General features: G+C 45.0%; 1 protein-coding gene across 1 annotated transcript in view; it reads left to right on the plus strand.

The window, feature by feature from the left end:
* Window positions 1–894: 894 nt before the first annotated feature.
* LOC115165511 (receptor tyrosine-protein kinase erbB-3-like) overlaps window positions 895–12,914 on the plus strand; it is a 40,375-nt gene continuing 28,355 nt past the window's right edge. The window contains exons 1-3 of the mRNA XM_029718687.1: window positions 895–1,335; window positions 11,204–11,358; window positions 11,795–11,981. Of these exons, the coding sequence (XP_029574547.1) occupies window positions 1,257–1,335; window positions 11,204–11,358; window positions 11,795–11,981 (421 nt within the window). The 5' untranslated portion in view covers window positions 895–1,256. The remainder of the gene's footprint in view (window positions 1,336–11,203; window positions 11,359–11,794; window positions 11,982–12,914) is intronic.

Genomic DNA, 12,914 nt, shown 5'->3' on the forward strand with positions numbered 1-12,914 from the left:
TTTGACAATGATGCCATTGTGACAGGCTGCTCCATAAGCACAGTGGCGGTTCTAGACCATTTCAACTGGGGGGGCCAAGCTGGGGCCAGTTGTACTGTTAGAGGGGCCAGTTACATTAGACGTTATTGTTGTCATATCGTTTTCTTCACTGCATTGCAGGCATTAGGAGGCAAAAGACCATTCATACTCCACATTTAGGGGGGCCACAAGGGGGTCCAAAATTGTTGTCACAGGGGCACTGCCCCCCCCCCCAGAACCGCTAGTGCATATGCATCAAAGCAGGACTGATTAACCTGTTGACAGGGCTGGAGGACAATACTGCTCTTCACTGCATGGAGAGACAGTACAGACTCTCAGACCCTAATCCTGTTACTGATTGAAAGTAATGCTAATCCAAAATAGTCTAAATAAACACATTTAGGATGAGGCTAAATAATGTTATTGTATTGTTTCAGTAGCCTACTAAGCTTTGCTTACAATGTATTTTCATGGATTATCAAGCATCCTGTTATTATCCTCCATGTTAGGATTCTGACCAATTAGTTTTCATTTTAGCCATAGACTACACACAAGACTAGATTCAAAAACTGATTCCATCATCTGGTTTATTACAATATTATAATAAACATCATTACTGTGAAATGAATGACACATTTTTCTAGATATGATTGTATTTAAAAAGGGCCTATTGAAATCATCTGCATTGTTTTCATATATTTATAAATTATATTAGGCTAATCCTTGACCTTTTATTTATGTTGCAAATATTATAGTAATGTTTTACAGTAGCCACAGAATGAAACAGATTTTCTCACGAGCAACGACCACTGATCTGGCCAATCAAGTGCCTGGTCTGTATCACGGCGAGGTGTGAAAGCTGAGCGTCAAAATACGTGTTCACTTTTGCCAAACTCTGAATTGACGCACCATTCGGAATTTATTCACCGCCCATATTCACTGGAAGTATCTTATCTAATAATAAGATTATGTTTTTGCGTCAAGTCAATCTGGCACTTTAAAAAGGCTTCTTATTAGAGAGAAATGTAAAGTAATCGTGCGACTGAAACTTGAACCTTTAACTGTAGACTTGAGTCTGGAGTCTTATGAAGATCAATCTTGAAGTTATAATTTGTTGAAATAGTTTTGCCTTTCACCAAAAAAGTATCGAACGAGTTGAGGACTTCTTGAGGATTAAACCGAACTGCTCTACTGTAATTGCTGGTCATGATTATTATTGGGTTGGTTTGGACCTAGGCATGGACCGTTTGCAAGAGTCCGTTCTGTGTATTGTAATTCTATCATGTCTACAGCCCACGTCGTCTCAAACGCAGGAAGGTAAGTGATTTTATGAATGTTGATATGTGTTGCTAAATCAACTACAAGCTTTGCATATATACAGCGCATTCGGAAAGTATTCAGACCCCTTTACTTCTTCCATTTTTTTTACGTTACAGCCTTATTCTAAAATGGATTAAATAAAAATGTTCCTCGTCAATCTACGCACAATACACCATAATGACAAAGCGAAAACAGGTTTTAAGATATTTTGGCAAATTTATATATAAAACAAAAAAACTGAAATACTTTATTTACATAAGTATTCAGACCCTTTGTTATGGGACTCGAAATTGAGCTCAGGTGCATCCTGTTTCCATTGATCATCCTTGATGTTTCTACAACTTGATTGGAGTCCACCTGTGGTAAATTCTAATGATTTGGACATGATTTGGAAAGGCACACACCTGTCTATATAAGGTCCTTCAGTTGACAGTGCACAGTTGACAGTCAGAGCAAAAATCAAGCCATGAGATTGAAGGAATTGTCTGTAGCACTCTGAGACAGAATTGTGTCGAGGCACAAATCTGGGGAAGTGTACCAAAACATTTCTGCAGTATTGAAGATCCCCAAGAACACAGTGGCTTCCATTATTCTTAAATGGAAGAAGATTGGAACCACCAAGACTCTTCCTAGAGCTGGTCACCCGGCCAAACTGAGTAATCGGTGGAGAAGGGCCTTGGTCAGGGAGGTGACCAAGAACCCGATGGTCACTTTGACAGAGCTCCAGAGATCCTCTGTGGAGATGGGAGAACCTTCCAGAAGGACAATCATCTCTGCAGCACTCCACCAATCAGGCCTTTATGGTAGAGTGGCCAGACGGAAGCCACGCGTAAGTAAAAGGCACATGACAGCTCATTTGGAGTTTACCAAAAGGCACCTAAAAACTCTCAGAACATGAGAAACAAGATTGAAATCTTTGGCCTGAATGCCAAGCATCATGTCTGGAGGAAACCTGGCACCATCCCTACGATGAATAATGGTGGTGGAAGCATCATGCTATGGGGATATTTTTCAGATGAACAGAGCAAAGTACGGAGAAATCCTTGATGAAAACATGCTCCAGAGCGCTCAGGACCTCAGACTGGGGCAAAGGTTCACCTTCCAACAGGACAACGACTCTAAGCACACAGCCAAGACAACGCAGGAGTGGCTTTGGGACAAGTCTCTGAATGTCCTTGAGTGGCTCAGCCAAAGCCCGGACTTGAACCCGATTGAACATCTCTGGAGAGACCTGAAAATAGCTGTGCAGCGACGCTCCCAATCCAACCTGACAGAGCTTGAGAGGATCTGCAAAGAATGGGAGAAACTCCCCAAATACAGTTGTGCCAAGCTTGTAGCGTCATACCCAAGAAGAATCGAAGCTGTAATCGCTGCCCAAGGTGCTTCAACAAAGTACTGAGTAAAGGGTCTGAATACTTATGTAAATGTGATATTTCAGTTTTTTGGGGGGGTTTTAGCAAAAAAATCTAAAAACCTGTTTTTGCTTTGTCATTATGGGGTATTGTGTATAGATTGATTAGGGGGGAAATTATTTAATACATTTTAGAATAAGGCTGTAACGTAACAAAATGTGGAAAAAGTCAAGGGGTCTGAATACTTTCCGAATGCACTGTAGTTATAAACCAGAAGATCAATTCAATGTGTATTGGCTGTAGCCCCAGGCTACATTATTTTCGTAATCAGGCATGACTTTACATTTTGTGTTGATAATCAAATTCATTGTTTTTATTATTTTCACTGCTGATGACACACACACACACACACACACACACACACACACACACACACACACACACACACACACACACACACACACACATACACACACACACACACACACACACACACACACACACACACACACACACACACACACACACATACACACACACACACACACACACAGAGAAAGTCTGTTTCCCAAGAGGTTGCTGTCCTGTTCCCGTATTTCACAATAAAAGCCCCCTCCTGGTCTCAGTGACTGTAGAGGAATCACCCGTTTGCTCTCTGAGTAACAGTGGATATAGCAGAGCAGCAGAGCAGGCAGACCACACCAAAGCACAGGGCCACACTCACCTGTGGCCCTGACAGCCCAGCAACACTACTAGTAGAAAACCAGGGGTCAGGGATCAGCCAAGACTTTTGGCATGTTGTTGTGTTCTGGTTGGTTGAAGGGAACTCACTGTGGGTCAAAAACATGTAGACTCAGTAAAGGTAGACAATGTCCAATTGTGTGTAAACTAGACTCTGACATGTGTAGGCTATAAAAAGGTACGCTCTATATGCCCTGTTGACTGGTCTTGGCTGTGAATGTTTCTCAATCATTAACCTAGCCCCTCTATATCCTTCTCTCTTTCTTTCTATATTTCTTTCTTCGTTCTATCTTCCCTGTTCTTGTTCTCTATCTCTCCCTTCTCTCTCTCTCTCTCTCTCTTTTTCTCTCTTTCGCTCTCTCTCTCTCTCTCTCTCTCTCTCTCTCTCTCTCTCTTTTTCTCTCTCTCTCTCTCTCTCTCTCTCTCTCTTTTTCTCTCTTTCTCTCTCTCTCTCTATCCCTCTATCCTTCTCTCCCCTATATCTCTATTCTGTCTCTCCCCTCTCTCACTCTCGCTCTCTCCAGCTCCCCCCTCCCTCTATCTCAAAGATAAAATAGTTCCTCTGTTCTTCTTTCAGAAGAGGGGACTTTGCTACACACATTACCACACTGTAATCATCCTCTGTAATCAGCCGCTGTAATCAGCCTCTGTAATCAGCCTCTCTGATTTGGGCTCCCGAGTGGCGCAGCAGCCTAAGACACTACATCTCAGTGCTAGAGGCGTCACTACAGACCCTGGTTTGAATCCAGACTGTATCACAACTGGCCGTGATTGGGAGTCCCATAGGGCGGCGCACAATTGGCCCAGCGTCATCCGTGTTTGGCCGGTGTAAGCCGTCATTGTAAATAAGAATTTGTTCTTATCTGACTTGCCTAGTTAAATAAAGAGAGCTCATATCCTGTGTGCTGGAGACATACGTGACTGGGAGGCTATTGCCCCTGTTGTTAACGACACTGGAGGTCAATTGTCCCATTCAAATGGATGGCTCTAGTATTAAGTCTGTCGCTTTGAGTGACTGTTGGCTGTTGTTTACTATTAAAGAGCTCAGAGTTGGCTGTATATTTGGGAGTAGTTTCTGTATTTTGAATGTTGGAATAGAATAGTTATAAACATGACATCCCAATTCTCTGGTAGATAAGTGATCATTTCAGTGGAGCATTGTTAGATGCTTTCAGTAAAATAGAATGGTGTGTGTGTAGCGGACATGAGTCGGTCATGGTCCCGGGATGAAGAAGCCCCACCTGCGAACTTCCAAACCATTGTCTGCCCTTGGCCTAAGTGGGAATATTGTCTTGGTCTAGCGGTCTAACGTTGGTTGCTCCCATGGGAGACCCGGGTTCATATCTGCGTGGGTAAATGTTACTTCCTGGGAGACCCGGGTTCATATCTTGCGTGTTGTCTGCGTGGGTATATGTTACTTCCTGGGAGACCCGGGTTCATATCTTGCGTGTTGTCTGCGTGGGTATATGTTACTTCCTGGGAGACCCGGGTTCATATCCTGCGTGTTGTCTACGTGGGTATATGTTACTTCCTGGGAGACCCGGGTTCATATCTGTGTGGGTATATGTTACTTCCTGGGAGACCCGGGTTCATATCCTGCGTGTTGTCTGCGTGGGTATATGTTACTTCCTTGGAGACCCGGGTTCATATCCTGCGTGTTGTCTGCGTGGGTATATGTTACTTCCTGGGAGACCCGGGTTCATATCCTGCGTGTTGTCTGCGTGGGTATATGTTACTTCCTTGGAGACCCGGGTTCATATCCTGTGTGTTGTCTGCGTGGGTATATGTTACTTCCTGGGAGACCCGGGTTCATATCCTGCGTGTTGTCTGCGTGGGTATATGTTACTTCCTTGGAGACCCGGGTTCATATCCTGTGTGTTGTCTGCGTGGGGATATGTTACTTTCCTTCCATCTGTACCATTTCTGTCCAGTCCACGCCCATCTGTCCAGTCCACGCCATCTGTCCAGTCCACGCCATCTGTCCAGTCCACACCCATCTGTCCAGTCCACGCCCATCTGTCCAGTCCACACCCATCTGTCCAGTCCACACCCATCTGTCCAGTCCCACGCCCATCTGTCCAGTCCACACCCATCTGTCCAGTCCACACCCATCTGTCCAGTCCACACCCATCTGTCCAGTCCACACCCATCTGTCCAGTCCACACTTATCTGTCCAGTCCACGCTCATCTGTCCAGTCCACGCCCATCTGTCCAGTCCACACCCATCTGTCCAGTCCACACCCATCTGTCCAGTCCACACTTATCTGTCCAGTCCACACCCATCTGTCCAGTCCACGCCATCTGTCCAGTCCACACCCATCTGTCCAGCCCACACCCATCTGTCCAGTCCACACCCATCTGTCCAGTCCACGCCCATCTGTCCAGTCCACGCCCATCTGTCCAGTCCACACCCATCTGTCCAGTCCACACCCATCTGTCCAGTCCACACCCATCTGTCCAGTCCACACCCATCTGTCCAGTCCACGCCATCTGTCCAGTCCACACCCATCTGTCCAGTCCACACCCATCTGTCCAGTCCACACCCATCTGTCCAGTCCACACCCATCTGTCCAGTCCACACCCATCTGTCCAGTCCACGCCATCTGTCCAGTCCACACCCATCTGTCCAGTCCACACCCATCCATGTGTTTGCAGAGGGATAAAACTGCCCTTTGAGACAGAACCAGTGTGTGCAGTGGCTAGATTAGGTACGTTGTATCAATCTTCATCACTTCCAGAAGAGGAAGTTATTTGCTCAGAAGTATGTATGAAGGAACGAGCGTTACAAGATATGGATTACCCATTGGGTCTCTGTGTGTGTGTGTGTGTGTGTGTGTGTGTGTGTGTGTGTGTGTGTGTGTGTGTGTGTGTGTGTGTGTGTGTGTGTGTGTGTGTGTGTGTGTGTGTGTGTGTGTGTGTGTGTGTGTGTGTGTGTGTGTGTGTGTGTGTGTGTGTGTATGTTAACAGTGTTAACACGTGGTCCTGCGTGGCTCAGTTGGGTTGGTAGAGCATGGTTTTTGCAACGCCAGGGTTGTGGGTTCGATTCCCACGGGGGACCAGCACAGAGAAAAAATGTATGAAATTCACTACTGTAAGTCGCTCTGGATAAATGCGTCTGCTAAATGTAGATGTAACTCTGATAGCATTCACATGCTACTGGTAAGAAGAGAAAGGAAGAAACTCAAGTTCTGCTTCAAACACGTAAGGTTTTCCCATTAAATTGTGAGTTACTCAAACAACAGAGACAGTTGAATGTAATGACTAATGTATAAGGAAGAATGTTTTTATTTAATTGTGTCCAATCACGCATGCAACTGCTGGAGTTGAATAGCTATGGAATAGAATGGAGATTTACATTCGAGTAGTTTCCCGTGCTGTTTAGCGGATTAGTTACTAAATGCACAGTCGGAATGCAGCTCATTCTCATTTCAGAATTTTCCAGATGTGCATGCTTAACATAGGAAATGCTGTCTGTGCATTTTGATCCAGTGTGGATCCATTGGAAGGGCCTCCCTTAACTCATACAGTAGCTGCACATGCACAATTAATGTGTATAGATTCTACAATATAGAGACTGAAATGTGACTGCTGTAGAAGTGGTCAGTAAGAGATGGTGTGGATGTCTCCTTCCTGCCTCCAGCTCCCCTCCCTCCCCTGTCCAGACTGGAGTTCTCTTTTCACACATGGCCTATTGTCTCACTGCCATGATCCCAGCATTGTGGGCCCTCTATCACTCTCTCTCTCTCTCACACACACACACACACACACACACACACACACACACACACACACACACACACACACACACACACACACACACACACACACACACACACACACACACACACACACACACAGTCATACAGAGGCACACACACAGAAGCACTGTCTGTCACTGCATCGATGGAACACACTGTCCACATTGATAGCTCAGACCATTACAATGCTATTATTTGTCTGGTAAGACCTTGTTCCCCCATCCCCACCTCTATCAGCCTCAGGCCTGGTCCAGGGGGTTATGGCCTGCACCGCTTCAAACACAACTTCAGACATATTAATAGACTTATCAATAGACATATTAACAGACATATCAACAGAAATATTAGCAGACTTATCAACAGACTTATCAACAGACATATCGACAGACATAGCAACAGACTTATCAACAGACATATCGACAGACATAGCAACAGACTTATCAACAGACATATTAACAGACTTATCAATAGACATATTAAATCAAATCAAATCAAAACAAATGTATTTATATAGCCCTTCGTATATCAGCTGAAATCTCAAAGTGCTGTACGGAAACCCAGCCTAAAACCCCAAACAGCAAGCAATGCATGTGAAAGAAGCACGGTGGCTAGGAAAAACTCCATAGGAAAAACTCCCTAGAAAGGCCAAAAACCTAGGAAGAAACCTAGAGAGGAACCAGGCTATGAGGGGTGGCCAGTCCTCTTCTGGCTGTGCCGGGTGGATATTATAACAGAACATGGTCAAGATGTTAAAATGTTCATAAATGACCAGCATGGTCAAATAATAATAATCATAGTAGTTGTCGAGGGTGCAACAAGCACGTCCGGTGAACAGGTCAGGGTTCCGTAGCCGCAGGCAGAACAGTTGAAACTGGAGCAGCAGCATGGCCAGGTGGACTGGGGACAGCAAGGAGTCATCATGCCAGGTAGTCCCGAGGCATGGTCCTAGGGCTCAGGTCCTCCGAGAGAAAGAAAGAAAGAGAGAAAGAAAGAATTAGAGAGAGCATATTTAAATTCACACAGGACACCGGATAAGACAAGAGAATACTCCAGATGTAACAGACTGACCCTAGCCCCCCGACACATAAACTACTGCAGCATAAATACTGGAGGCTGAGACAGGAGGGATCAGAAGACACTGTGGCCCCATCCGATGATACCCCCGGACAGGGCCAAACAGGCAGGATATAACCCCACCCACTTTGCCAAAGCACAGCCCCCACACCACTAGAGGGATGTCTACAACCACCAACTTACCGTCCGAAGACAAGGCCGAGTATAGCCCACAAAAATCTCCGCCATGGCACAACCCAAGGGGGGGGCGCCAACCCAGACAGGAAGACCACGTCAGTGACTCAACCCACTCAAGTGACGCACCCCTCCCATGGACGGCATGGAAGAACACCAGTAAGTCAGTGACTCAGCCCCTGTAATAGGGTTAGAGGCAGATAATCCCAGTGGAAAGAGAGGGGAACCGGCAAGGCAGAGACAGCAAGGGCGGTTCGTTGCTCCAGCCTTTCCGTTCACCTTCACACTCCTGGGCCATACTTAATCATAGGACCTACTGAAGAGATAAGTCTTCAGTAAAGACTTAAAGGTTGAGACTGAGTATGCGTCTCTCACATGGGTAGGCAGACCATTCCATAAAAATGGAGCTCTATAGGAGAAAGCCCTACAATTAGGAGGCCTGCGTCTTGTGACCGTAGCGTACGTGTAGGTATGTACGGCAGGACCAAATCGGAAAGATAGGTAGGAGCAAGAGCCCATGTAATGCTTTGTAGGTTAGCAGTAAAACCTTGAAATCAGCCCTTGCCTTAACAGGAAGCCAGTGTAGGGAGGCTAGCACTGGAGTAATATGATCACATTTTTGGGTTCTAGTCAGGATTCTAGCAGCCGTATTTAGCACTAACTGAAGTTTGTTTAGTGCTTTATCCGGGTAACCGGAAAGTAGAGCATTGCAGTAGTCCAGCCTAGAAGTAACAAAAGCATGGTTAATTTTTCTGCGTCATTTTTGGACAGAAAGTTTCTGATTTTTGCAATGTTACGTACATGGAAAAAAGCTGTCCTTGAAACAGTCTTGATATGTTCTTCAAAAGAGAGATCAGGGTCCAGAGTAACGCCGAGGTCCTTCACAGTTTTATTTGAGACGACTGTACAACCATCCAGATTAATTGTCAGATTCAACAGAAGATCTCTTTGTTTCTTGGGACCTAGAACAAGCATCTCTGTTTTGTCTGAGTTTAAAAGTAGAAAGTTTGCAGCCATCCACTTCCTTATATCTGAAACACAGGCTTCTAGCGAGGGCAATTTTGGGGCTTCACCATGTTTCATTGAAATGTACAGCTGTGTGTCGTCCGCATAGCAGTGAAATTTAACATTATGTTTTCGAATGACATCCCCAAGAGGTAAAATATATAGTGAAAACAATAGTGGTCCTAAAACGGAACCTTGAGGAACACCGAAATTTACAGTTGATTTGTCAGAGGACAAACCATTCACAGAGACAAACTGATATCTTTCCGACAGATAAGATCTAAACCAGGCCAGAACTTGTCCATGTAGACCAATTTGGGTTTCCAATCTCTCCAAAAGAATGTGGTGATCAATGGTATCAAAAGCGGCACTAAGATCTAGGAGCACGAGGACAGATGCAGAGCCTCGGTCTGACGTCATTAAAAGGTCATTTACCACCTTCACAAGTGCAGTCTCAGTGCTATGATGGGGTCTAAAACCAGACTGAAGCGTTTCGTATACATTGTTTGTCTTCAGGAAGGCAGTGAGTTGCTGTGCAACAGCTTTTTCAAAAAAATTTGAGAGGAATGGAAGATTCGATATAGGCCGATAGTTTTTTATAATTTCTGGGTCAAGATTCGGCTTTTTCAAGAGAGGCTTTATTACTGCCACTTTTAGTGAGCTTGGTACACATCCGGTGGATAGAGAGCCGTTTATTATGTTCAACATAGGAGGGCCAAGCACAGGAAGCAGCTCTTTCAGTAGTTTAGTTGGAATAGGGTCCAGTATGCAGCTTGAGGGTTTGGAGGCCATGATTATTTTCATCATTGTGTCAAGAGATATAGTACTAAAACACTTTAGTATCTCCCTTGATCCTAGGTCCTGGCAGAGTTGTGCAGACTCAGGTCAATGAAGCTTTGGAGGAATACCCAGATTTAAAGAGGAGTCCGTAATTTGCTTTCTAATGATCATGATCTTTTCCTCAAAGAAGTTCATAAATGTATTGCTGCTGAAGTGAAAGCCATCCTCCATTTGCGAATGCTGCTTTTTAGTTAGCTTTGCGACAGTATCAAAAAGAAATTTCGGATTGTTCTAATTTTCCTCAATAAAGTTGGAAAAATAGGATGATCGAGCAGCAGTGAGGGCTCTTCGATAGACATATCAATAGACATATTAATAGATATAACAACAGACATATCAACATACATATCAACAGACTTATCAACAGACATATTAACAGACATATCAACAGACTTATTAACAGACATATCAATAGACTTACCAATAGACTTATCAACAGACATATCAACAGACTTATCAACAGACATATTAACAGACATATCAACAGACTTATTAACAGACATATTAACAGACATATCAATAGACTTACCAATAGACTTACCAATAGACTTATCAACAGACATATCAACAGACTTATCAACAGACATATTAACAGACATATCAACAGACTTATTAACAGACATATTAACAGACATATCAACAGACTTATTAACAGACATATCAACAGACATAACATTTAAACACAGCAACAGACATATCAACAGCATTCCATGTCAATAGACTCATCACTGCAGTCACACATACCAGCACACCACTATATGAGTCCAACTATCTAGGTTATTTGTTGAAGCTCTTACTCCATACCAGTGCACTCCTTGCCTGAGGTACACTGGTCTCTCTGATTAGTTGGTTGGTTGATTGATTGAACAACACTGACAATAAACCTTCTTTCTTCTCCCCTCCTTCCTGTGTGTGTGTCAGTGGTGTGTACTGGTACCCAGAATGGGCTGAGCTCCACAGGATCCCAGGAGAACCAGTACAACCTGATCAAGAACCGCTACACAGGCTGTGAGATCATCATGGGTAACCTGGAGATCACCCAGATAGAAACTGACTGGGACTTCAGCTTCCTAGGGGTGAGATGGAGACGCCATTTTTTATTATAAGATCTCTTGTTGTTGTTGTTGTTGTTCTTCTTCTACTTCTTCTACTTCTTTCCTTCCATGAGACATGTTCATGAGGCCTCCTCTGGTAATTGAGGTAATCTAGCAATGTGACTGTGTTTCAAGACGATCAGAGAGGTGACAGGGTACATCCTGTCTCTGTCCCTCCAGACCATCAGAGAGGTGACAGGGTACATCCTGTCTCTAACCTGTCTGTCTAACATGTACTGTTACAGTAACAGTAGTATCTCATCTGTAATCTGATGAACTCTGTAACTCTGTCCCTCCAGACCATCAGAGAGGTAACAGGATACATCCTGTCTCTAACCTGTCTGTCTAACATGTACTGTTACAGTAACAGTAGTATCTCATCTGTAATCTGATGAACTCTGTAACTCTGTCCCTCCAGACCATCAGAGAGGTAACGGGCTACATCCTAATCGCCATGAACCACTTCAGACGTCTGCCTCTGGAACAGCTGCGCGTGATCAGGGGCAACACCCTGTACGACAGAGGGTTCGCCCTCTCTGTTTTCTTCAACTACCCCAAGGAGGGCTCCAATGGCCTGCAGCACCTGGGACTCACATACCTCACTGGTGAGTGGAGGAAAGGAGGAGGAGGGAGGGGGACAGGAGAGCACAGAAGGAAAGAGGAGAGGAGGGAAGGAGTGGGGGATATGGAGAAAGGGAGAAGGAAAGAGGAGAGGAGAGAAGGAGGGATAGTGGTAGTCAGGAGACACACCGCTGCGTCAATCTAAGTTACATAACAAAGAAATTCCCCATCAAAATCCATCAGTTTAAACTAGAGCTATCTGGGGGCTTTGCATTGGATGCGTCTCAATTCACCACATCTGTCAGTGTAGCACTTCCGCATCTGCAGTGAAAGGTGGCAGAGCTAGAGTGGTGTTTGTCAGACCATGAGACAGCCCATCTGCAGTGAAAGGTGGCAGAGCTAGAGTGGTGTTTGTCAGACCATGAGACAGCCCATCTGCAGTGAAAGGTGGCAGAGCTAGAGTGGTGTTTGTCAGACAATGAGACAGCCCATCTGCAGTGAAAGGTGGCAGAGCTAGAGTGGTGTTTGTCAGACCATGAGACAGCCCATCTGCAGTGAAAGGTGGCAGAGCTAGAGTGGTGTTTGTCAGACCATGAGACAGCCCATCTGCAGTGAAAGGTGACAGAGCTAGAGTGGTGTTTGTCAGACCATGAGACAGCCCATCTGCAGTGAAAGGTGGCAGAGCTAGAGTGGTGTTTGTCAGACCATGAGACAGCCCATCTGCAGTGAAAGGTGACAGAGCTAGAGTGGTGTTTGTCAGACCATGAGACAGCCCATCTGCAGTGAAAGGTGGCAGAGCTAGAGTGGTGTTTGTCAGACCATGAGACAGCCCATCTGCAGTGAAAGGTGGCAGAGCTAGAGTGGTGTTTGTCAGACCATGAGACAGCCCATCTGCAGTGAAAGGTGGCAGAGCTAGAGTGGTGTTTGTCAGACCATGAGACAGCCCATCTGCAGTGAAAGGTGGCAGAGCTAGAGTG

This window comes from Salmo trutta, chromosome 28, assembly GCF_901001165.1.
Source record: "Salmo trutta chromosome 28, fSalTru1.1, whole genome shotgun sequence".
Classification (NCBI taxonomy): Eukaryota; Metazoa; Chordata; class Actinopteri; order Salmoniformes; family Salmonidae; genus Salmo; species Salmo trutta.